We start from the raw sequence: 24,306 nt of genomic DNA on the forward strand, positions 1-24,306 counted from the left end.
CTAACTCTGAAACTACTTCGATCGAGTGTAAGCGCAGAGTTACGTTTTTTAATAACGCTATGTCGAGTATATCCGGGCGATGCGCGATATTTAGCGGGTAGTGAGTCGGGGTTAGCGGAGCGACGATATCGAAGGCGAGATCATCGACTAACGCGTCAAGCCGCCTGCCATTCGGGGTTGTGGTGTGTGAGTTCCACCTGATGTGTTTACAATTTAGGTCGCCCGCCAGAATGACAGAGCTCCCCATACCGAGCAGCGCCTCGATATCACTGCTTAGAACGATCTTATCCGGTGGAAGATAAACGGACGCGATAACGATCGGCGCGTGTCCCGTCAGTGAGATTCGGCACACTGATGCTTCGATATTAGCGAGCGCGGGAGGATCGAGCGGGACGCAATGCAGGGCTCTTCTATAGTAAATGACGGTACCACCACCACGGGCAGAGAGCCTGTCGTTCCTGACCATGTTATAGTTCGCGATTTTAGGGTCACGGCGCGCGGGCTTAAGTAGGGTCTCCTGCACTAAAAAGATATCAATTTGGTGGTCACGCAAAAAGTCAGAAACCTGATCACGTTGATTTGCGAGACCGTAAGCGTTAAAAAATCCTATCGTTACGGATAGGGGCTTTATTCTACTTATATACGCCATTGATTACCGGCGGAGTGAGGGGAGGACGTACGTATTTAATGACGCGTATACGTCGGCGTATTCCTGCACAACGGCGATAAAGTGTTGTGCAGTGGAGGCAGCGCGAATGGCGTCGCCCAAAGCGTTAACGCGCTCAAAGTTGATCGACTGAAAGAAGTCGATCGCTAAAGCGAGATTGTCGGACGCGGTCGGAGGGCAAGTCGCGGGAGAGGGACGAGTCGCGGGGGCGGGACGAATCGCGGAGGAGGGAGTTGTAGCCGTGTTCGTGTACGGCAGCGGTTTTGCCCAGGCCGAGACACTGGGCACCGCCGCCGGAACGAACGCTAGCTTAGCCTGCGACGCAGAGGGTGCCGAGGCTTTGATGTCTGGGCCGGAAGCTCGGAGGCGGTTTTGGCGGGCGACGCGGCGATTTATTTTAGGGGCTCGGGGGCAACCACGGTAATTCGCGGGGTGACCCTGTGTTCGACACAGGACGCAGCTAGGCGGTTCCGTCGCGGTTTTTTGGTCGCGAGCGCAGAGGGCCGTGGCGTGATCGCCCAAACACTTAACACATCGGGGGCGCGCGTGACAGTTACGGGAAGAGTGCCTGTACAATTGACAGTTATGGCACTGGCTAGGAGTGCCTTTTTTATGGGGGGCTTCGACAGCGATACCAGAGAGCCTACAGACGGTCTGTGTGTTAAAGATTTTCTTACCCTCGGGGGTAGGCTGGAGAGCGACTAGAACCATATTATATGGCTCCCTACCGCGACCGGTGTGCATACGGTGCACAGAATTCACTGGTAGGCCTTGTTCTAACAGGTCGGCTTTTACGAGCTCTACATCTAACTCTTTAGGGATTCCGCGTATTACAACGCGGAGTTCGCGCTCCTCCTGGAGCGTATACGTATGGAAACTTATACGCTCCTTACGGAGGTAAGAAGAGAGGGCCCTATGGTCGTCGGGTGTTTGAACCTTAATTTGAATGCCGTTCGCGAGGTTACGGGCATTCGTGAAATTTATATTTTTGGCCTTAAGGGCCAGGCAAACTCGATCCCAAGCTGCCTTCTCCTGAAGGATAACCGGGGGAGGGGTCTGGGTTTTATTTTGTGCCACCGGACGCGGCGACGGAGTGGCACGGGCTGGGGGCGCAACGGGAGTCTGAGGGCGGGGGCGCGACGCGTTCACGGCTTTGCTAATTTTAGCGGCCGCGGGAGCTCGAGACTCCGCGGCACGCTTCTTACCCTTCTGTACCAGGGTGAATCCATCCGTCGATGAGGCGGGGGCGAGGTCGACCTCCATGTCCGAGTCAGAGTCGGAGCACGAGGAGGCCGGTGCAGGCGACCTACGAGCAAGTGTAGGTGTTTTAGAGGGCGCGACGGAGGCCGCGGATGATCGCTCAGCTGAAACGATGGTCACGGCGGACGACGCAGCAGCTTTTCTCGCCAGTATAGGCGACACGGGAGCGGCAGGCACGACAGAGGCTGCGGTGCTCAATGCAGAAGCTCTGCACGCAGGTACAGGCGACGCAGGAGCAGCGAGCGCGGCGGAGTCCTCGAGAGGGCTCGCAGTGTGATTGGCCTTGAAGGCCAAAAACTCCGAGGCGAGCTGTGGGTGGCGAAGTCGGAGGAATTCCGCGAATACAGCGTCCATGATCGCTGAGTACCCAGGTGGGGCGGCCCCGGGTCTTGAAAACACTCGCCTTGCGGCGAGGCCCCAACTTCTCGGACCTGAGCGGTTCTATTGAACACAGGTGGCAATGCGGCGCGATTACTACAGGACAAAGAAAAAGCACAACAAAACAAAAATTACGAAAAGAAACAAAACAAATAAATACTTGCAGGAAACCACTTTGTCGGCAGATGTACCACGAACACAGAAACAACAAAAGGAATCAAAACAAATAAAAACTTCCAGAAAGAGCACTTAGTCGGCAGATGTACCACAAACACAGGCCGCGCGAACAATGGCCGGGCTAACAAAAGCCGGGCGAACAAAGACCGGGCGATCGAGTGGACGATGAGCACGTCCGCACGTGACGGGTGCCTCTATCGGAATGCCCGGTAATCTCCTGATGCCGGGTGGGTCATAAGCGGGACAGCTCGCACTTGGAGAGCTCGGGGTGCAAACTAAGACTGCTCGTACAAAGGCATGTCTATTTATTATGATTGCATTTAATCAGAAGCTCGACTTTATAAATTCTTACTACAGACAGACAGACTGATGGTAAAGAGACCATATCCTTTGGAGGACGGACCTAAAAAAGTGATTTAGAACAGCCATTTATGCATTTTAAAAGTTACCTATTCAATTATGTTAGGGCATTTCATTAAACGACATATAGTTTAAATTATGCAGTGATCAATGAATATTAAATATGAATTTGAATACATGTGTACTTAATTATGGTAATTCCGATTCAAGTCGATACCAACACCTCATGTCTGCGACTAATCCTAATGAGAATCTTAATAAGACTGGTAATGTTTGGATCAGCAGATTAGCTTAAAGACACTAAACGTACTGAAGAAGATCATGGTAGATGAGTGCAGTGAGCTGGTAGCGTCTACTCGTATATACCCTTATCCTTATGCCAATCTATATCATTCTACTTGGAAGAATGTGGTAATTATTTCAATGCCATTAAGAGTTCATTCCCAAGTCTTAATGTAAACATTCTCACTTTGTATTACAAGTTTGTTGTTACATATATATTATTATGTAATAGTATTACAATTTAAAAACCTTCACAAAAGTACTAACTATATGTAATCTATTTAGTTTTTTTTTTTCACTGCTTAGATGTGTGTACGAGCTCACAGCCCACCTGGTGTTAAATGGTTACTGGAGCCCATAGACATCTACAACGTAAATGCGCCACCCACCTTGAGATATAAGTTCTAAGGTCTCAGTATAATTACTACGGCTGCCCCACCCTTCAAACCGAAACGCATTACTGCTTCACGGCAGAAATAGGCAGGGTAGTGGTACCTACCCGTGCGGACTCACAAGAGGTCCTACTACCAGTATTTCATATAATCACGCTTGAACTATGAATGAAGTGCAACTTTAAGATAAATGATTATTGCGTAACTGAAGAAAGATATTGTTATCATTGAGCCAAGGTCGCTTTTCAGGCGTTCCAAAGATCTGATTAAAAATGTAAATTTTTACATTCTAGATACTTCCAAATTGATTGATACCCGTAGACTTCAAGGATATTTAGCTCCGCGACGTCAAACTTGACGTCCTGAAGTTCAGTTTAAGCTTATAAGAGGCACAAATGATACCGCCCGGGCTATAGGCTCGTCCCGTCGCGGCGTCGGCGGCGGCGGCGGAGGCAGCGGTTAATGAGGGCGTCCCGCACACCGCCGGAAATGGCACTAATGGCGCACGATAATAAGACATGCCCCATTCAAACGGCGAAACGAACGTGAACCTATTTCCATCAAGCATAAGTATTCCACCTGGTTCCTTTTATGGCGGATAATTTGAGGGGATCGTTGTTTTTCTGGTCGTTACGACCTTAAAGTTCTAAAACGCAAATTAGGTGGCGATAAAACAGGATCGAGTGTGTCGTTAACGCGATCGTTATGTGACACGGCTTACATCGTATGGCCTATTTATAGGGCGAGCCGATATTTTTTCAAGTTAATGCCTTAAATTGAATATCTGTGCTGCGTGTTAGCAGTGTATGACTTGACCTTAGTAAAACTACAATTGCGTCCTGAGGACGCCAAGATCAACAGCGTCCAGCAAACCGATAAATTGTTATGCAGCGCTCATTCGGTTCAATTTTAGGGTACTCAGTGTACACGTTGATCCGGGCTGTGTCCTGAGGGCGGTGCTACTTACAAGTACGGATCTCATTCATGTGACAATCAAAATCGTACTTCTAATCGTTTCCCACAACAGATGATTAATACTCCACTGGAGTCCTCGCTTGGTGTACCGTAAGCGACAACGGTCTGAGTATTTTTTTTCATTTGAAATATTAAAAACTACTACAAAATCTTCAAAATTTCAAACGTGATTTCCATTTCTGATAAAGTTCTGCTACAATCTAAGGGATAAATAAAGTACCTATTTGGCATTTGAATTGAGTCTCAGCACATTATTACGCTCGCCGAGTCCAGACAGCTTTCAATGTAAAGCAATTACACCTTCGGCCTATAGCTATCGTATTATCCCGATAGTCCACTTGATGATTAATTATAGACACAATACTCGTAGTAGCAATTACAATGATATATCAGTTTGTAAGCGCCCGACCAAACAATATGGAAACTGACGACGTAAGATATGGTTTATAACGTACCTACAGTTGGTGTTTGCCTTGTATTCGCGACTTCTGTCATTCGTTATCTACGAGAGCACGGTTCACCTAGCCCGACGGGCCTTTTGAGACATGAGGTGAAATGCTCATTTAGTATAACGACTAATTTACTAGCAGGAAACTGTGATTACTTGTGGCTGAAATAGACAGAAAGATGGTGTCTAAGTGTCCGTGCCTACAACACACAAGCACAAGTGACGCTGCACGCCGGACACAGACAGGGCTGGCCGTGAACTGTTAACGATTTCATTTTTATGTACAACTTATTGATGCTGTCTCGAGTCTCTCGCTTCAACAGTCTCTGGTCTAGCGGGGCCCGGGCGGCTGGTGGTGAACAGTACACACCCGCGAACATGGCGGGGTGCACGGAGCGGAACTGGTGGTGGCGCGGCGCGGCCCCGGGGCGGTGCAGCTGCGGGACCAGGTGCAGCCACAGCGCCAGCTTGTGACCCCGGTAGTGACTCTTCACACGAAGCTTTGTACCTGACAAATACGAATCCTTGAAAAACTTTCCATTTTAACTTACATAATGGTAGCACTAAAGGCGATTCAACAAAAACTAAACTAATATATAAATCTACAGTGGTTTTTACGGATGTTCCGTTATAGATAATGAACCATGCATCCGATTGACTTAAACTTGGTATCCGTGTAGAAAATACATGTATTTAATAGATAGGCTAATATTTATATGAGTGTTGGACTCCCTACACCAGTTGCGGGGGCGTTAATGATGAGAATCTTTGTGGAGGTCAGAAATAATAGTGTTAATTTTAAATGCCCAGCGAAGCGAACGGGTACAGCTAGTCTATTATATATTAATACTAGCTGACCCGGCAAACGTTGTGTTGCCTTAAATAAGATTTCTAGGGAAATTCTACTGTAGAAAAAAAAACCTCATTTAACCACATAATACCTCATTGTAAACAAAAAAAAATATCCAAAAAATTAAAATAAAAAATAAATGTTTGGGGTCGACAACCCTTTTCACTTAGGGGTTTGAAAAATAGATAGTAGCCGACTCTCAGACCTACTGAACATACTATTGATACACAAATAAAACCAAAAAAACATGGCTGAAAAATGTATAGTATTGTATAGCTCTCAAATATATTAAGTGTATAATCTATGATGTATAGTGAGTAAGTAAGACAGGAGACCGGCTTCGTCCTCATCCCTACTACGTGATGTTTACTGGATGAGTGGTGACACCTGGCGGGGATAGCTGATCGATTGATAGTTGATCAGTAGTCGACCGGCGAGGGCGGGAGATCAAATTCAATTTAAAAAAAATCATAATTAAAGGAACTTGAAATTATAAACTCTGAATAAGAGTTTATCGTACTACAATTATAATATTTGATTGCCATCTTGCAACCTTATTGCGGATCTGTGCATAGAATAAAAAATATATTGATCGGGATGGAAAAATAGGGGTTGATCGTATAAGAGTGAAAATTGAGAGTAATATAATTTTTTTTATTTTAAGTCATGACAAAATACAAACAAAATTCTCGCAAAAATTTTTAGAAGTTTTTAATTAGCAAATAAAAAATAAGGGTTGATCGTAGAGGGGTGAAAATTGAGGATTGTATGTATTTTTGTATGTTGTATCATAAAAAAATAGAAATGAAAAATTTTGTCTAAAAAATAAATAAAAAAATTTAGGGGTGGACTACCCCTAACATTTAGGGGGATGAAAAATAGATGTTGGCCGATTCTCATAGATACCGGATAAGCACAAAAAATTTCATCAAAATCGGTCAAGCCGTTTCGGAGGAGTATGGCAACGAAAACTGTGACACGAGAATTTTATATATTAGATTGGTAATACAATAGAATCTTCGATTTGACAGCTGTATCCGAGTGAAAGCTGACATATACTGCGTTGTATCTATGAGCTTCATATTTGCCTATTACCGGGCGGGCGGGCCGCAGAACATCAATATGGCGAGAACGTAAATATGCTCGCTCTATTTGTACGCTGCTACTAAAAAATGAAACACGTGGACTTTAGCTTGTCAAACTTTAAAAAAAAAGCAAAAGCAGGCATGCACGACCCTCCCCTCAAACTACCAGGGCTACGGTTTTAGTATCTGCGCCTTAACTAATTTATGCTTGCTTTGTGTTTACTGTAAGTACCTCACTAATTCCAATACTCTTTTGCCATTTCTAGGCCTTCCACACAACGTAAATGTCACTTCACTAGATTAATAATACTAATGAGATTAACAAGAATCCGACTTTTGACTATATCCGTAACTCCTAAATAAATATGAAATTAAAACAAGATGTAATTTATCTTCCTCCATATATCGATATCAAAGAATTACTAAAAATTCTAGAACTTTCTTAATGAGAGCGATACTTAATAGATCGCAAGTAGAGAGTCACTCATGAAAGATTAATAGGCGAGAACTTAACTACACATATGTATGTACATATGTAATAGTTATAATGTGTTAGACGTATCATAATTACTGTGCTTGTTCTAACGGAAAATGTAGTAGATCGTTGTAATTACAGTGTCAGTGAATATTCGAGATTTCTGAACAATTAGTCTATCTAATCCCAAAGAATATTTGCCTTTGAAACTAACTGGGTTGTAATTTGTTGCTTGGGTAAACCTTGCCGATCTACTCGTGCATGCTAAAACACAGACAATGTTTGTTGACGATATTCAAATTGTAAGTTAAATCATCATTCAATGGCTTTGAGAAAAGCTATTTTTGTTAATTAAGGATTTTATGTAAGGCATTCAAATCGTATGAAGTGTTGAGCTTTGGTAAAAGGGTTTTCAATGTTTGTACCCAATTGGTTGCTGATTTTTGGTTGGGATTGATTTGAAAAATTAGCAAATATCATTCATCAATTAATAACATTTTATGTTTTGACTTATTAATATGATTTTCATCTGTCCGATTATTGAACAACAGATACGACCTTCGAGTATCTTTCATGATTCGTTCATAGTAGTAGTGATAGCTTCACTTCATTTTTTTGTTAAACTGTTGCTACGAGTACCCTCCCTCTCTTCTCCTCTCTCCAATTTATATAAAGGCTCCAGAGGCAAAGCATGTTGTACAGGCTGCGCTAGTAATCCATTGAACCAATCGATTCATTACTGCTGCCAAAGCAACGATTCATTGTAGTCTAACGGACACGATAGCCGCCGGTATTCCAGTGTAGAGAATTGAATTTAATTTCTAAAATCTCTACGTCTCAGGTTAATCTCACGTTTATGTGCTCTAGTATCCGTTGAATTTAAGATAGGCTTTAAGCTCGTCTGCCCGACGCCCATTAAAGTGATCTTTCGGTTATTTTCCTTACCTATACTTAAATACTGTTGAGTATTGATCTCATATCTAGGCCAAGTAACTGAGTTGTCGTGATGCCTCTCCTCACTCCGCGCCGTAGGGTCCCCGGTTTTCGCGAAAGCAGCGAGCAGAGCGACGGCAGACTCGGCCACGGCCACGTCCCCACGAGAGTAGTTCCGAAGGTTTGAAGGTGTTCCACTTACAAGTGGCAAACCCAAGAAGTATGGTAGAGTTTCGCTGGTTATGCTTCCGAGGCGCTTTGAGGAAGGAATGAATATTAGCATCAATACAAAACGAAATAAAAGGAGTCTTCGGTTTTTTGTTTAAGAGCAAAAGTTTTACTACTTCATACATATATCTTTGAAATTTCGAATATATAGGACTATAGGATAAATTAGATTTTCTAGCCAAAAGATATATTATATTGATAACATGTTGTTTCATATGGTAGGGCGCGCTGTGAGTCCACCAGGTCTGATACCACCTTCCTGTGTGTTGAAGTCCAGGATAGTTGTTATTGTTGTTCCAATGCAAATGAGACCTGGTGCTCGTCATTCTTTCACGACAGTACTTACAGTCGCAGTAGAGAGTTCCAACTGCATATTTAATGACATCAACTATTGAGGGGTACAAGTCTTGAACTATTTACTCCAACACATACTCGTCTATTAGGCATTACTATTATTAGTACCTGAGGATAGTCAGCGTCCTTGGTCTGATGAGCGAAATGAGCAAAGTAAGTAGTAGAGCCGCGTCGCGCGTGCAGCTGTGCGAGGCGGAGCGCGGGCGCGGCCACGGCGCCGTCGCTCAGGGAGTCCAGCGTCGCGTCTCTGATGTTGATGGGATGCTGGATCGGCTTCTCCCAATCCGTGTACTCGTTGCGGATGGCCGCGAATATCTCGTTGCGGTGGTAGCGGTACACGTTGCGGACGTACGTTCGGAGGATGCGGTTTCTAAATAGTTTACGTGTGCGTAAATACACATACATACATACATATGTACGTAGGTCCGGAAAGATCTTTATATATACGTTTTTAATGACGTACATATTTCAAATAGTTAGGTTTTTATTTATCAGAAACTTTTTGCAGTATTTAGTGTAAGCTATGCGTTGATTACATCGGTATTATACTCAATATTAAAATTTCCACTGCTTTGAAGCGACAGTTGTATTTATCAGCTAGTAACTACATATTTCACTATCTTATTTATTATCTTCTGATTTTAAACACGCCCACTCATTATTTTTCTTTAAATTAAGGACACTATAATTCCATGTCGAATATCATAAGCTGACCTGTGCTCTTCTTCAAATCCATGTCTGATATCGTCTTCATTGAAGAACTGATAGCTCTCCGTGGTAGACACGACAATAGCGAGAGAGCAATCAAGGAACGTGTCGCTCGCATGCAGCGCCCTGGTGGGGGGCTGGCCGGCGGGGACGGAGGGCGCCCAGCCGGAGAGGAACCGCGCCTTTGGGGCTTCCACGGCTAACAATGCGGCCAGTGGACGAGCCCGGATGCATTCTACAAACCTATGCATGCAATATTGGTCGTGGTTTATTTACGTACTTACTATCTTCAGATGCTCTACAAGATTCTGTTTTAAGTATGATGCTTGTTTTGATGTTCCACGGATACTACGTAGTTATACCTGATATTTTTTCAAAGTAAAGTTAAAGTCATCGTGGGCTAATCGATAAGAGGCCCCGTGTGCTGGTACGAGCGATGCGACTGTGCCGCAACTCAGACACCGCAGACGGCTATTCAATTATTTTTCAATACTTAACACCAGGCGTTTATTTTAACAATTATTTTTGTAATGATAAACGTACTTAACGAATGTTCACGAATGACCTCCATGATGAAGAAATAACACCGTGTAACAAAAATCAAACCCATAATAAAAATTTTAATTTGCGTAATTAGTCTATCACGGAGACATAAGCCTCAAGTGTCACGATGGGTGGGGCATTCACGTTGTGATGTCTACGTGCTTCGGTAACAATTAAGCTGTTCTCCCAACGAAACTTCCACCACGTGCTTTAAAGCGACATCATCACTTCACATTATCAACTTGTAATCACATACTCGTCGGGTTTTAAACAAATCGAAACAGCTAACAATAATGTTCTAGTAGGTTTCACAAATTCCTTACCAGTTCTCATCATTAGAGTTTTCCGGGATGCACCGCAACGCTTGCGCGGTATGGTCCCTGGTCAGCGTCGCGTCCGGGGCCAGAGCCGTCGGACTCAGCGCCGAGCCGCTGAGAAGCAGCACACGGGACACGAGACCTGAACGAAATCATACAGACTAAAAATAAATGTATTCACAGTTACTACCAAAATTACAAAAAGATAGTAGTAGTCCTGAGCAGTTACGGAAACCGATAACATTACTAGTATATGTGTGCCTCGTCGCCTACCTTGACACGCGATATCTAACAGTAACAGATTTATTACCCTTCAAAGCAGGAAAGCGCAGGTGCAGTTAGTAACCCACTCCTGAGAGCTTACAACTCACTGTATCGCAAGTATTTGAGTGAGTAGGATAGCTAGGTAAGAAAATGCTGAGAATAACACTACTGATTGATACTCGTGTAGATCCTAGTAGATCAGACCGAGGCTTTTACGGTTTTATGTACGTCGTAGTAAAACAGAATTAAATTGTAAAAGTATGAGTCAATACATGCGGCATATAGTGAGCGGTATGTAACCTTTAGTGTCCGGCATCATGAGCATGGCGTTGGCGAGAGCCGCCCCCGCCGCGTGTCCGGCGAGGGTGAGTCTCCGCGCGTCGCCTCCGAACGCGGCAACGTTGCGGCGCACCCAGCCCAGAGCCGCCGCCACGTCCAGCTGGGCCGAGCCTCCTGCTTGCTGCACGGGATCCGTATTTAGCCCTGTTGTTAAGTAGCCTGACACCAAAATAATACATTCATTGTAAATATTATATGTACATCCTAATTTTGTTCAGAGATGTTCACTTTTTATGAATCTACGGAAAAGAATAATATATATTTTTCATCATCTCGCAACTCGACAGTGGCTTACCTAATAATCCTATCCTATAATTAACAGTAATGACGAGCAGATGTGCCCGGGCCGCCAGCACGGCTCCGTCGAGGGTGTTGGCGGAGCCCCACTCGTGGGACGGCGCCCCGAGCCACATCACCACCGCGTAAGGCGCCTCCACGCCTCGCGCACCTGCCCAATATACGAAATTGAGCTACTACCTACATTCAACTACAGTGTACACTCTAAAGACAACTCAGCCGGAAATATATTATGCTTTTTTGAACAAACAAATGAACAGCAGCAGGGTCCATATGCTCACTTCGAACGAATGATCCCCCTGCCCTGTGTGCTCTTCCCGCAAATGTACGCATCCGTTAGAGCTGGTAACTTAGGATCAAAACTGGGAGGAACTGAGATGAACGCCCTCCCGGAAAGGACAATGTTTCAATTGCGTTTGCGACTGGATCGTGAGTTCATCTCCCGGATTACAATATTATGCCGTAAATAAATAACATATCGTATTATCGCTACCGTACCGCAGTAATATAATGCTACAGTCCAACTGAAGAATTATAAAATACAAAGTAATGCAAATAACACAGGGAATAATAGAATAGTACAGGAAAAGAAGACCCTAAATTGAAAAACAACTCACCGCTACCGGGCACATAGATGTTGAGGAAGAGACAGTCTTCGCTTTGATTGGCGAGCATCGGTACCGTGGCCTTCAACTCGTTGTAGATGCCGAGTGGCATGTTCGACAGCGCTGCGCTCCTGGATATGAGTTAGTGAAATTCTCAATTAAATTGTCAATATTATCATAAGTCAAAATATTGAAAAAAATAGCTTAAAAGCGGGCCAGATTTTTTCAAAATATTGTAATCGATTAATCCATTTAGGGAAACAAAGTTACAAATAAATCGAGATATCGATCGACTAATCGAGGTATGTATCGCGGACACAGAGTCGCAAATGTGTAAACTCAAAGACTCTCTCTCGGTTCTTCAACGTCGGGGTTCTAGACCCGCGCTTACGTCGTCGTCGAGTCTGAGTTATTAAATTTGTGCCAAATACTTACAATATGTTACTAGATACTCCTCCTTCAATCCCTAGTTATAGTATTGATGCTGGAGGATCGATTGTGCCATTGAAAATAACTAAACGAGGGAAAGGGCAATCTAACCTCAATTTAAGCAACTTGGGGATTCAGGCAAACTACAACCCAAAAAGATACAGGCGTGATTCCGCTACACACAAAATATTACGATTGTACTATTTAAACTAACGTGTTATACTGTTAGAGCTTTCGAAATCAATTTGAAGCGATGTGTTTCAACTAATTTACTGTGTTCATCTGAGTTGTGTTTATTTTTCTTTTCCGAGATACTTTTAGAAGAGTATTCAACTGTCCGGTTTTGTTTTATAATTATTGTTATCTTTTATATTAGAGTAAAATTCATTGATAAGAATTTACTTGTTGGATATGTCCGGGTATCGCTGGGGGCAGACAGGTGCGAATGCGTCTGCGAGCCTCGTGCCGGACCAGCCTGGAGGCGCTGGTGGGACTCCAAGTCGCGGCGGGGGGCCTGCGTAAGGGACACCCAAGAACACTTCCACTGGTTCCAGGCGACGGGAAGCCGGTTCCACTATGATGCCGCGGATTGCTCCTACACACAGAAGTAATTTTTTATTAAGCCTTCATACTTTTTCTCGTCTCGTAATCATAGTTCGTTTCATCGTAATTTTATAATTACAAACGTGTGAGACCGTAAACGAAGATAAAAAAAAACTATTATTATTTTCTTATTTTTATTTTATTTATTTTAAAAACGAAAAGAACACACTTCTGTAGCTAAATAAATTTTAAAAAAGTAATCATTTTCTATGAGTTGAAATAACACAGGGCTATTACAAAAAACACATTTTATCTTAAGATTGATATTATAATAACATTTTAATATTTTATTGACAGATATTGCCAAAAGTAGTCATTATAAAATTATAAAATATCTTGAAAACACCCACACTTTTTTTAGTGCTTGGTGGACGAGTTCACGGCCCACCGGCTGTTAAGTTTTTATGATATATATATTTTTTCTTAATCACTCTTTTTTTAGGTTAGTTATCTACAAAGCGTGTTTTTAAGTTTTTTTAATTACTATTTATTTTTACCTTTTTTCAGAGATAATTTTATTAGGTCGTTCTATGATATTTTGTCTAATGCATCACCAAAACACGGCACTCTCCCTGTCAACTTTGAGCAATCGAATTCTTCTATCCGATGGTAGTTTCTGTGACTACCGAGGTCGTAACGGAAGTATCAGGGTTCGATTCCGGAGGAGGAGCCTGAGAAACGGCTATTGTATTCAAGGAAGGCAAGACATTACCGTGTGCTCGGCGTTCATCCTGAAAGTCCTGAGCTGTATAATCGGAAAATTTTTAACAAATTATTGTATTGTCATCGGTTCTTGAGAAGTTACATTTACAATAGGCTACAATTTTCAAATCGATAGGACATTTTGAAGGGGGTGAATAACGTTCAAAGATTCCGTTACCTACTACGTTAATAAAGGCCTGCTAAAAATACATTGTATTAATCCAAACTCCTAACACCTCGGGTATTAATCCGATGATTGTTTATTTCTGATAAAAATTAGAATGTAATTAACGCAAGCACAATGACTCGAACAAAATATAGAATGAGGAAAGGTTAGAATCTGATGAACAATGGGCACATGAATTCATTACGGAAGACAATAAAACGAGCGTACATGAAACACGACAGCGAGGCGCCCGCGAATGAAACAAATAAATTGACTCCTCAATTTACTCGATCCCCTCTAAAGGTATCGTTTGTCCCATCCTCGCGACCAGCATCCGCGGATCAAGAACAATAATTAATCTGATCTTACATTCCGATGTTGGGAGTCGAAATAGTGCGTTAGCCGGGTATGATTGGCTGTCCCCGGGTCTGGGTAGTTAAATGGCCGTACCTGGGATACAGAGCAACAAAACTTGTGGATTATGATAAATGGGCCCCTTAGTTTTGGATTAACATGGCGTTTTAACTTTGTAATTGTATGTAAATTAATTGCGAATGTTGGGTCTTGTTTATTGTTTACGGACCAGAACTGGGAGATGTAAACTCAGTAATGTTTGTACAAAGTGGTTCAAGTGTTTACAGAATGATATACTTTGAGTCAGCACGCAATGTACGTGTAATGTCTGCATTATCAATATTTGTTGTTATTGCGTGAACACAACGTAGCCGGCCTCAACTAGCTAACTAATACAGTGCTGCATTATTCCGTACAATTAGTAGTGCGTGCTTGCTGTGTAGTACAGGCGCATGGCGCTACCGATATGTCGGTGTCTCTGTCGCCGGCTGTCGTCAGCTGCGTAGTTTAGGAGCTCGTCAGTCCTTCCAACGTCATAAATAGCTATTTATAAGTAGCTTTACCCTAAATCGGTGCCCTTTAAATTAGTTTTTTTTGACATATTTGCTCTAACACTATGTCAAACATAGGTCGTAAATAATAGGCAATAAATCATATTGCTTGCTATTATTGCTATGCATATTGGTGAAGTCGTCGTGGGCTATACTGAAACCTTAGAACTCATATCTCAAGGTGGGTAGTGGCATTTGCATTGTAGATGTCTATTGGTCACGGTAACTAACTAACACCAGGTGGGCCGTGAGCTCGTCCATTAACCTAAGCAAAAAAAAATGATATGATGATGATGGAAACCCAATAAAATAAACTGTCTATTTGCGCTGAGTGGAATGAAACTTAAAAGTCTAGAAATATTTATTACAAAGAACAAAAAGGTAGCTCGCACAATATTCAAAACGTCAGAAATGATATGATAACAGTAATTATCATACTTAATTAATTTGATAACAATATAACAAGTGCGGGGTGCTTAACATTCCATGTTACAAATAGTTCATTATTCAAACTAATCTAGAAAGTGTAGAATAGCCAAAAAACTGTGTCCGTACAATAAATAGAAACGTCCGATGAGCACGTAGGATTTTAGAACGAATGGCATTGAAAGCTTTTCAGATATGTTCGCTAGCTCTGCGCCCTGGCAGTCCTGGCACCACGGCCTCGCTGTTTGCTACTCCAAAACTATGCACCGTAATTGTAGCAAGTGGTTAACTTAGGTTATATTAGGTAATGAGGAGGTAGGTACCTGTGTGAGTGTGTACGATCCGCGAGCTGTACCGCGGGCCGGCGGCGGCCAGCGTCGCTAGCACCAGTGCCGCGCACCACCGCCACAAGCACTCCATGCGCCATCACGCGACGCCGCCTGCGGACAAACACGCGCCCGTCAGACACACTTGTGACACAAATGTTCACGATTGACTTCCACGGTGAAGGAATAACATCATGTAATAAAAATCAATCCCGCAAAATTATAATTTGCGTAAGTACTGGTGGTAGGACCTCTTGTGAGTCGGCGCGGGTGGGTACCACCACCCTGCCTATTTCTGCCGTGAAGTAGTAATGCGTTTCAGCTTGAAGGGTGGGGCAGCCGTTGTAACTATACTTGAGACCTTATAACTTATATCTCAAGGTGGGTGGCACATTTACGTTGTAGATGTCTATGGGCTCCAGTAACCACTTAACACCAGCTGGGCTGGCTTTGAGCTCGTCCACCAATCTAAGCAATAAAAAAATTAAATAAAACTAAAGCACTACACCTCCCTGTTGCCAACGAGAATCAATCACATTGTGTTCTGTTCTGGACAGTTCCAGTAATAGGAATAACATAGAAAACTTTATATTTCCTTAAAACGTCGGTAATCGCAAAAAAAGCATTTAAATTATTTCTGAAATCAAGACGACTTTAATGGATAACGATTTAAAGTAAAAGAAGAACAAACGATACTTAATACTTCCTTGACGAAAAATAAAAGATACGAGATTATTGAAGGAAATATTTGTATAAAATATTACAGAGCGGATTCAAAAGAAAAACAACAGAATTGCGACAGCTTCTACGCGCGACAAATACGCGACAAAATACGTTACAAAATCTCGCTTCGAATCCTCCTTTTGTTTCGTCAACAAACTTCATTTCCTCCAAACAAGATTCAGAGCCAAAAGTCTAACTCATAAATAATAATTCACTTACTGAGGATCCATTACCGTTAAATATAACAGAAACGACATCGGCTCGTGTACGCGTCTCACGAGGAAACTAAACTTTGCCAATTAATCGTACCGATGGGGTTTCATGGTGTCGATGCGTCGTCGAAGCCTCGAATCGTTTCCGCCTGAGTCAAATTGCTTTTTGTTGAAAGTTGAGATTAGAAAAAGGGCAGTTTAGTTTTTGTCGCCGGTGGGCGGAAGACAAATAGTTACTCGACGTCAGCCGCAGGGGCGAGTCAACAGGAGTCCGGCCCCGTCCCCGTCGCGAACAGACTCGCGGTCTCGATGTAAGAGCCCCCTCGCTTCATCCCATCATGTATGTGTTTCTTGTTGTTGTTGCTCTTAATTTTTTTTAAATAAATCAAATAATTTGATACTTTTTGTTGGTGCTATTATGGAAATTAATGGTGTAAAGGAAATTGTTAAGTCTTTAGAAAAATACACTATAACATAATAATAATAGAGAACAGAGTATTTGACCCTGAGCTGTTAGAGTATAGTTCTTTTTAGATTTCTAAGGGGCTTTTTTCTCGAATACTAGAAGTTTACAGTTGGTACTTTTAACAACAACTTATCGCGACCTTGTTTTTCTTAAATTAGTTTTCCTCTTACTTGACACCACAATATCCAGTGGATTAATAATAAATACAATCTCTGTTGTACAAGAATCTAAAATACGCAATAAACATATCAATATCACTAAATTAAAGTTACAAAAGTAAAAACAATGTTTACTATTAACAGTAATAAGCCTCGTCAATACACGCCGTGCCAACATGGAATAGCTGCAGTCTAGTGTCCGTTGACCTACATACAGTGTCGGAACTAATGTTGTCTTGGCTCTTCATAAGCTGGCCCCGATATCTCGGAGATGACAACAATCACAATGTATTCTGAAACATCTTGTAAGATCGCTACGAGCGGCCTCTACAGTGATATCTGTTGAAACTCTTTCAACTTCCTGTCCGAAACATAACTGTACTTTATTTTCAAAGGCTTTTAATAAATCTAAATAGAAACAGCAGTATACATTTTATCCACAGTACGTTATGTAGGTGTCTTCACGTATTCCATGGTAGCAGTAGCAATCACACAATTAAAAGTCTCGAATAAAATCTAAATCGCGCTATTGACATTTGTACAAGCGAGCAGATATGCAGGTCCCGAACAACAACATACACGTCCTTACGGATCCATCAGATCCAATAACCCTTGCATCAGACGCCTTCAGCTCTAACACTAGGGGCAGGCTTAGGGACCGCGGTAACTCCTACTCCGTGCAATCTACTCTAAACATCAGCCCGCTGAGTTTCTCGCCGGATCTTCTTAGTGGGTCGTGATTCCGATCCGGTAGATTCATCCGTGATCCGTCTGCTTTGGGGGCGCTAGGACAGCTGTTAGCAAATTCCACCCCTCCTGGCTGAGCCTTTGCTCGCCTACCTGTCCTGGTGAAGCAAGGGAGGTCTCCGGGCCAGATGAAATCCCTTATTTATAAAAAAAAAAAAAATTACCCATTCAGTGGAAGATCTTCCCACTGCCACTCCCCAAAGCCTCATTTAAGTTATTTACAGTGTTAGGAAGTAAGCAAGTGAACGATTTTCAGGGTGTAAATCGATTTTATACCGTGGTTGCCATAATACTAAATAACTTCTCGATAAATATAGATTAGAGGACATTTAATTCGTTAGATTGGTCATTTTTGCTCAAAAATAAAAACACGTACATAAGTGATCACCTCTAGCTTTCACTTAAGTGATAACAAATATTAACATTACCAAGAAAAAGCAAAAAAAGTATAATAGTTTTCCTGATGTTTCTCGATTATATTTTTCTGTTATTGAATCAGGCTTCGGTATTTGGGTCACGTTGATGTAACATGTGTACGCTGTGTTACTGATGGCACCCTTTGTCATCGCTCTCCCTGTGGCCTCCAGGTACATATATTACCACATCGCAGTCAGATATAATCTATTTTTTGCTGTAGTCGAACAGAAGGGCTCACGACTCGCCTGTTAAGCTCCCTATAGGACAAAAGTATAACTAATTTAGGAATAGACAGCATGGTGAACTTCTCGTATGCACTAATAATAAGATAACAATAATAGTTGAAGACTTCAGCATGCCGTGCTATGTGTCTTAGAAGGTTCATAAACTAGATTCACACTGCAAGACACTGTTTGAGCAAGTTTATTTCTAATATTTTATTTCTAAATGGGCAGAATATTTTTTAGATACATGAAAATAAGCCGAAGCCTATGAAACTATAATGAAGTCACTTTTCACCGATTAAATGTTCCGCGACCGGCCAGACCCCCCGCGGCCTGCCAAACTACACTATTATGACCAAAGCACACAAAGTTCTAAGATGATGTAATGATTGTGTTATGTAAGATATAACAATTGAAAGTGGATTAAAATTAAATTTAGGAATTTCATTAGGTATCTCCTAACATACAGGTAAATGAGAACATGAATCATGCAAAATGTTACGTCCCTCATTTATAACAGCGCGCTTACAAACGCCGGTGACTCCGTCCGGATCCAATAAGAAGCGTGTCGTTATTTCGTTCCGTTGTCGCGTCGCTCGCGTCGACTGCTCCCAAAAATAATTCGACGAAAAACCAAATAATGAAAATCTTCGCGACGTTTAAAGGAAGTGGGTCAAAAGAGCAATATCTGATAACAAATTGGACGGAAACCAATAAATATAATTCCTGATTGAACGGTACTCGGAAACGGCCTTAGGAGGCTCTGAGGTTTGATGAAATTTTTGAAGGAATTTTAAAAGCTATTTTATTTTTGTTTTATTTTATTAAATTTTTAGTAATGTGATTAAAGTCAGCAAGAGGAGTATTCACGGAATCTGACTTTTAACATGGCGGGTCCCTTTAGCTTTACGATATGGTAGTTTGGTTTCAGCTCATACACATTTATAATGAAATTTGGGAAACGTTGAATTTGAGAGAAACAAAAGCAATTTATTTTGAGAACGTATTCGCGGCCTATCCGGCGCTTAGTCGTTACCAGAGCCCATAGTTAAAGAATAGCTTATTTTTAAATAAATCCCCATATACATACATAATGTTTGTAGGTCCTATTGTAAGCTCGGACTAGTAGATTCCACGATCATGGCTAGTTCCCGTTCGATAAGTCAGTCAACCGTAATACAATACGTTCCAAGGCATTGAGTCAGTTCTTTAGGTGGACTGATGTATTCGACAGGAAGAAATCAATTTTAATTTCCTGAGAGCACGGGGAGGGTCGGGGGAGGAGGGCGTATTGTTGAAACGATGACGCACTTCTATAATTTGCTGTCAAAAGTTTCGTCGTTAGTCTACAAAATAAACTAAACATCAAAGAGTGTTGCCGGGCACTTGTACAAACAGGCCCACGGCTCAACTGGCAGACGGTGCTAACTTACAGACAAACAAACAAACAAACAAAGTATCAAAGGACGGATCCCGACGAATTAAACTATCGTATCTACAGTAAACACCCGCTCGTTCCTATCCAACCCTTTTCGCAAGTGTCCGGATTATAATGGCTGTTTTCTTACAAACGATGAACCAACATCCGCCTCAAATGACAAAACTGTAAAGATATTGAGATACGATTCTTGTAGGTGACACATTACACAAGCTTAAACACGTAACAGTACATTTTCTAAATTCCAAACAAAATTCCTGCAGCAAGACCGAACCTTAGAAGAAATCTACATTTTCAGTTTGTGGCCTCAACGCAAGTTTCCACAAAAAGGGCAAAGGGCGCGTTACCTTGTTTTACCCTTCTGCAATGTTTATATTGTGAGAGTATCTTCGGTTACTTTCTCACTGTGTTTAAACTACTCTGAACTCCAATTTGCGCTTCGAATCAAAACCTTTTCGTTTCATAGGCTATACATGTGATATTACATTGAAATCTAGTGGTAGAATTAATTTTATTGATATATATAACCGTGAAATCTACTTTTTCGTTCCTGTAAAAGAATCCACCTTGACCTCCGGACCTACTACTACTACTATAACTACTACTAAGAATTTTCTTAGAAAAATTTACTTAGAAGTGCCCTGAGGTACGCTTCCTACCTGTGGTAATAAAAGCGTTAAAAAAAAATTTATATTTGTAGACTACATACAACATATCACATACCTGTACATTAATATAATAATCTGTTTGGTTTGTCGTGTACGTGCTATTTAAACCTTAATTCTATCTTTAACCAAAAACTTTATTCTGAACTAAAATGATAATGATAGTATAGTCTAAATGAAAAACATTTGCAAAAAACACGAACATAAGCTTGTTTATTTCCACAGAAAATTAGCAAGAAACCTGATAAACCATTCCGGTAATGTATATCTTCTGCACAAGAAACTTATTGAGTTCGGAAGAGAACGATTACACGGATCATTTGGCTCCGTTAATGTTCTAGACAAACAAAGTCGTGGCCGATATGTAAACAACAGGAGATCAGATGAAAACGGAGCCGAGGGTAAAGGCTTAGCTAAGAAGGCCTGGGTAGGTAGCTAGTATAACTACTATACAGAACAGAACAGCCGATAGACACTTCTTAGGATTTTCCGTATATTCCGTTTATATTATATTCCAAAAAAGGTTTTTCAGTTTAGGTTTTTCACTTTGGACTCACGGATCGATCCGAAGGTAGGAAACTTTTTTCTAGATCATATATTATCAAAGGATTGTATTCATGAGGAATGGTTTCGTGGATGTAGAAACTAAGCCCCAAGCCTTTTTTTATTTTTTATTTCTTTGATAGGTGGACGAGCTCATAGCCCACCTCTGGTGTTAAGTGGTTACTGGAGCCCATAGACATCCACAACGTAAATGCGTCACCCATCTTGAGATATAAGTTCTAAGGTCTCAAGTATAGTTACAACGGCTGCCCCACTTCAAAATGAAACGCATTACTGCTTCATGGCAGAAATAGGCAAGGTGGTGGTACCCACCCGCGCGGACTCACAAGAGGTCCTACGGTCCTCCTCCTACGGTCATTCTCGCTCACGACTCGGTCGTGCGCGGACGTGCTTTCCGATCCGTGGCCCGCTTGCGAGCCGCGTCTCTGAACTCACAGTTGTGCTCGACAGTGTAGTGACCGTGAATACATCGTGCTTACAATTCAGTAGTGCGGACGTGCCGATCCGTTGGTCGCTTGCGATTTACGTCTCGGAGTCCACTTTTGTGCGCTAAAGTTTTGTAACCGCGAACCCACCCTTTACCAACTGCCTTTTTCAAGGCAAAACCAATCGCTACGATCAGGCTTCCTGTGGCACTCACAGGCTAGCGATTTCCTAACCCTTCCCAAAACAACAGTCTTTTTCAAGACTAGACCCCCGCTCGCGATTCTGCCTGCTGTAGCACTATACAGCCCGAGCGGGTTCCTTTCCTTTTCCCCGCCGATTGCCGTTTTCACGGCATAGGCATTCCCCCCCCCTGCTCCTTGCTGTCCTGCAGCACAGGGGGGTTACAAATCCTATCCGGGGCCTCGCCTTTCGGCGAGTTCAACAAAAGTCCCGGGGCCGCCCCCCCCGGGCAAGAAGACCGAAGATGAGCGAAGATTTTGTGTGTGACAGTGAAAGTGCTAGGGACATTGTCGGGTTCCTCCGGGATAGGTACCCGTCAATTAGGGCCGAGTATCTCAGCTATAGGGCCGCTCGTGGCAATCCCTCCCCCCCCGCGTCCGTCGCCGCGTTTCTCAACCGTGCCTCGGAGGCACGCCGCGCGCCCCCCGCCGCCGCGACAAGTTCGAGCGCACGTTCCCACGATGCGGCTCACATAGCGCCTAACGCTACCCCCACCCCCGCGCCCGCGTCGTTTACGTCATCGCGCGCTTCGTCCGTCGCGACCTCGATCGTTTCGAGTCCAGGCTCCGATACCGAATCGGAGATGGATTTCGAATCCGCGTCAAGCCCTCAGCCTGGAACTTCGGATGGGTTCCAAACCGTAACGCGCGGCAAAAAGCGTACTCGCGCCGTGGAGTCCCGGAGCTCCACGACGAAACAGACTAAATCCGCGACCGCCTCTCGACCGAAAGTAGTAGTTACACCGGAGTCGGACTCCGCGCGCCGCGTAACCCCACCGCCGCGTCCCAAGCCCACGCCCGCTCCTAAAGTAGCTGCCCCGCCCCGGCTGATACTTCAAGAGAAGACAGCGTGGAATCGCGTGTCTCAGGCCCTTCAGGCCAACAAAATTAATTACACCCATGCGCGTAACGTCGCGCATGGGATCCAGATAAAGGTCGCAACGCCGGGCGACCATAGGGCCCTCTCTTCATACCTCCGAAAGGAGAACATAGGTTTTCACACCTATGCTCTTCAGGAGGACCGCGAGCTCCGCGTAGTGATACGCGGAGTCCCAAAAGAGCTAGATATCGAGTACATTAAGGAGGATCTGACCGCTCAGTCCCTCCCGCTAGTTAGTGTGCACCGGATGCACAGTGGGCGGGGCAAGCAGCCCTACAACATGATTCTAGTAGCGCTAGAACCCACCCCGGAGGCCAAAAAGAAGATCGCATGTCTCACGACAATCTGCGGCCTATCCGGGATCTCAATCGAAGCCCCCCATAAGCGTGGCACTCCCGGGCAGTGCTACAGGTGCCAACTCTATGGCCACTCGGCGCGTAACTGCCACGCGCGCCCCCGCTGCGTGAAATGCCTCGGCGATCACGCTACGTTAGATTGCGTTAGAGATAGGGAAACCGCGACCGAACCTCCCAGCTGTGTCCTATGCCTTAAGCAAGGGCACCCCGCGAACTACCGTGGATGCCCCAGGGCTCCGCGAAAACGCCCAACCCACCCAGCTCCGCGAACCGTCGGCCCAAAGACTTCGGCACCTTCAGTGCCGAAACCCGCCTTCGTGCCGGCTGCAGTTCCCACGGTCTCGGCGTGGAAAAAGCCGCTGCCGTATACGAAGGCGGGAACGGAAACCGCACCCCCGCCCCCGCTCGTGACACGCCCCGCGCCCCAGCCTCTGCTCGCACCTCGCCCCGCGCCCACGTTCCGTCCCCCGCAACCCTCTGCCGTCAACGACTTCGCGCTCGTGCGCGACTTCGTCACCGCGGTGAACTTCGACCGTCTGCGATCGTTCGCTGACGCTATCCGTAGGTCGGTAACCCCCGAACAGCGGCTCGCGGCCGCCTTTGATCACATGGACGTTTACGAGTCCGTGTCGCGTACGTTATAAAATCTTTACCGGTAATCAATGGCGCAAAAAGGTAGAGAAAAACCGTATTCCCTTACGTTAGCATTCTATAATGCTAACGGACTCGCGCGGCAACGCGATCAAATTTTTGAATTCCTCCGCGATAATCTTGTAGATATTCTATTAGTGCAGGAAACCTGTCTGAAGCCCTCGCGTCGCGACCCGAAAGTCGCGAATTACGTCATGGTTAGGAATGACAGACTCACCGCCTCCAAAGGCGGGACTGCCATTTACTATAGGCGGGCCCTGCACGTTGTCCCTCTCGATACTCCCTCGCTCTCACATATCGAGGCGTCAGTGTGCCGTATCTCGCTGACGGGACACCAGCCGATCGTCATCGCATCCGTTTATCTCCCCCCGGACAAGCCCCTTCTGAGCAGTGACATCGAGTCACTGTTCGGCATGGGAGACTCTGTCATCCTGGCAGGCGATTTAAATTGCCACCACACTAGGTGGAACTGCCATCGTACAAACGTTAACGGTAGGCGTCTCGACGCGTTTATAGACGACCTCACCTTTGAAATAGTCGGTCCCCCAACTCCAACATGTTATCCGTATAACATCGCGCTCCGTCCGAGCACTATAGACCTGGCATTGCTTAGGAACGTAACTCTGCGCTTGCGTTCCATCGAAGC

The 24,306-nt window shown here is 43.8% G+C and overlaps 1 protein-coding gene across 11 annotated transcripts in view; it reads right to left on the reverse strand.

The window, feature by feature from the left end:
* LOC101742943 (neuroligin-1) overlaps positions 1-24,306 on the reverse strand; it is a 111,538-nt gene that overhangs the window by 14,922 nt on the left and 72,310 nt on the right. For 10 of the 11 annotated variants that reach the window (XM_038021860.2, XM_062677124.1, XM_038021858.2 and 7 more), the window contains 10 exons: positions 15,492-15,608; positions 12,769-12,961; positions 11,950-12,068; positions 11,331-11,483; positions 10,997-11,194; positions 10,439-10,574; positions 9,579-9,815; positions 8,973-9,234; positions 8,295-8,538; positions 5,310-5,447 (listed from right to left, as the gene is read on the reverse strand). In XM_038021860.2, the coding sequence (XP_037877788.1) occupies positions 5,310-5,447; positions 8,295-8,538; positions 8,973-9,234; positions 9,579-9,815; positions 10,439-10,574; positions 10,997-11,194; positions 11,331-11,483; positions 11,950-12,068; positions 12,769-12,961; positions 15,492-15,588 (1,777 nt within the window). In that variant the 5' untranslated portion in view covers positions 15,589-15,608. The remainder of the gene's footprint in view (positions 1-5,309; positions 5,448-8,294; positions 8,539-8,972; positions 9,235-9,578; positions 9,816-10,438; positions 10,575-10,996; positions 11,195-11,330; positions 11,484-11,949; positions 12,069-12,768; positions 12,962-15,491; positions 15,609-24,306) is intronic. The other variant, XM_038021862.2, reaches the window with a different exon arrangement.

This window comes from Bombyx mori, chromosome 4 (genome assembly GCF_030269925.1).
Source record: "Bombyx mori chromosome 4, ASM3026992v2".
NCBI lineage: Eukaryota > Metazoa > Arthropoda > Insecta > Lepidoptera > Bombycidae > Bombyx > Bombyx mori.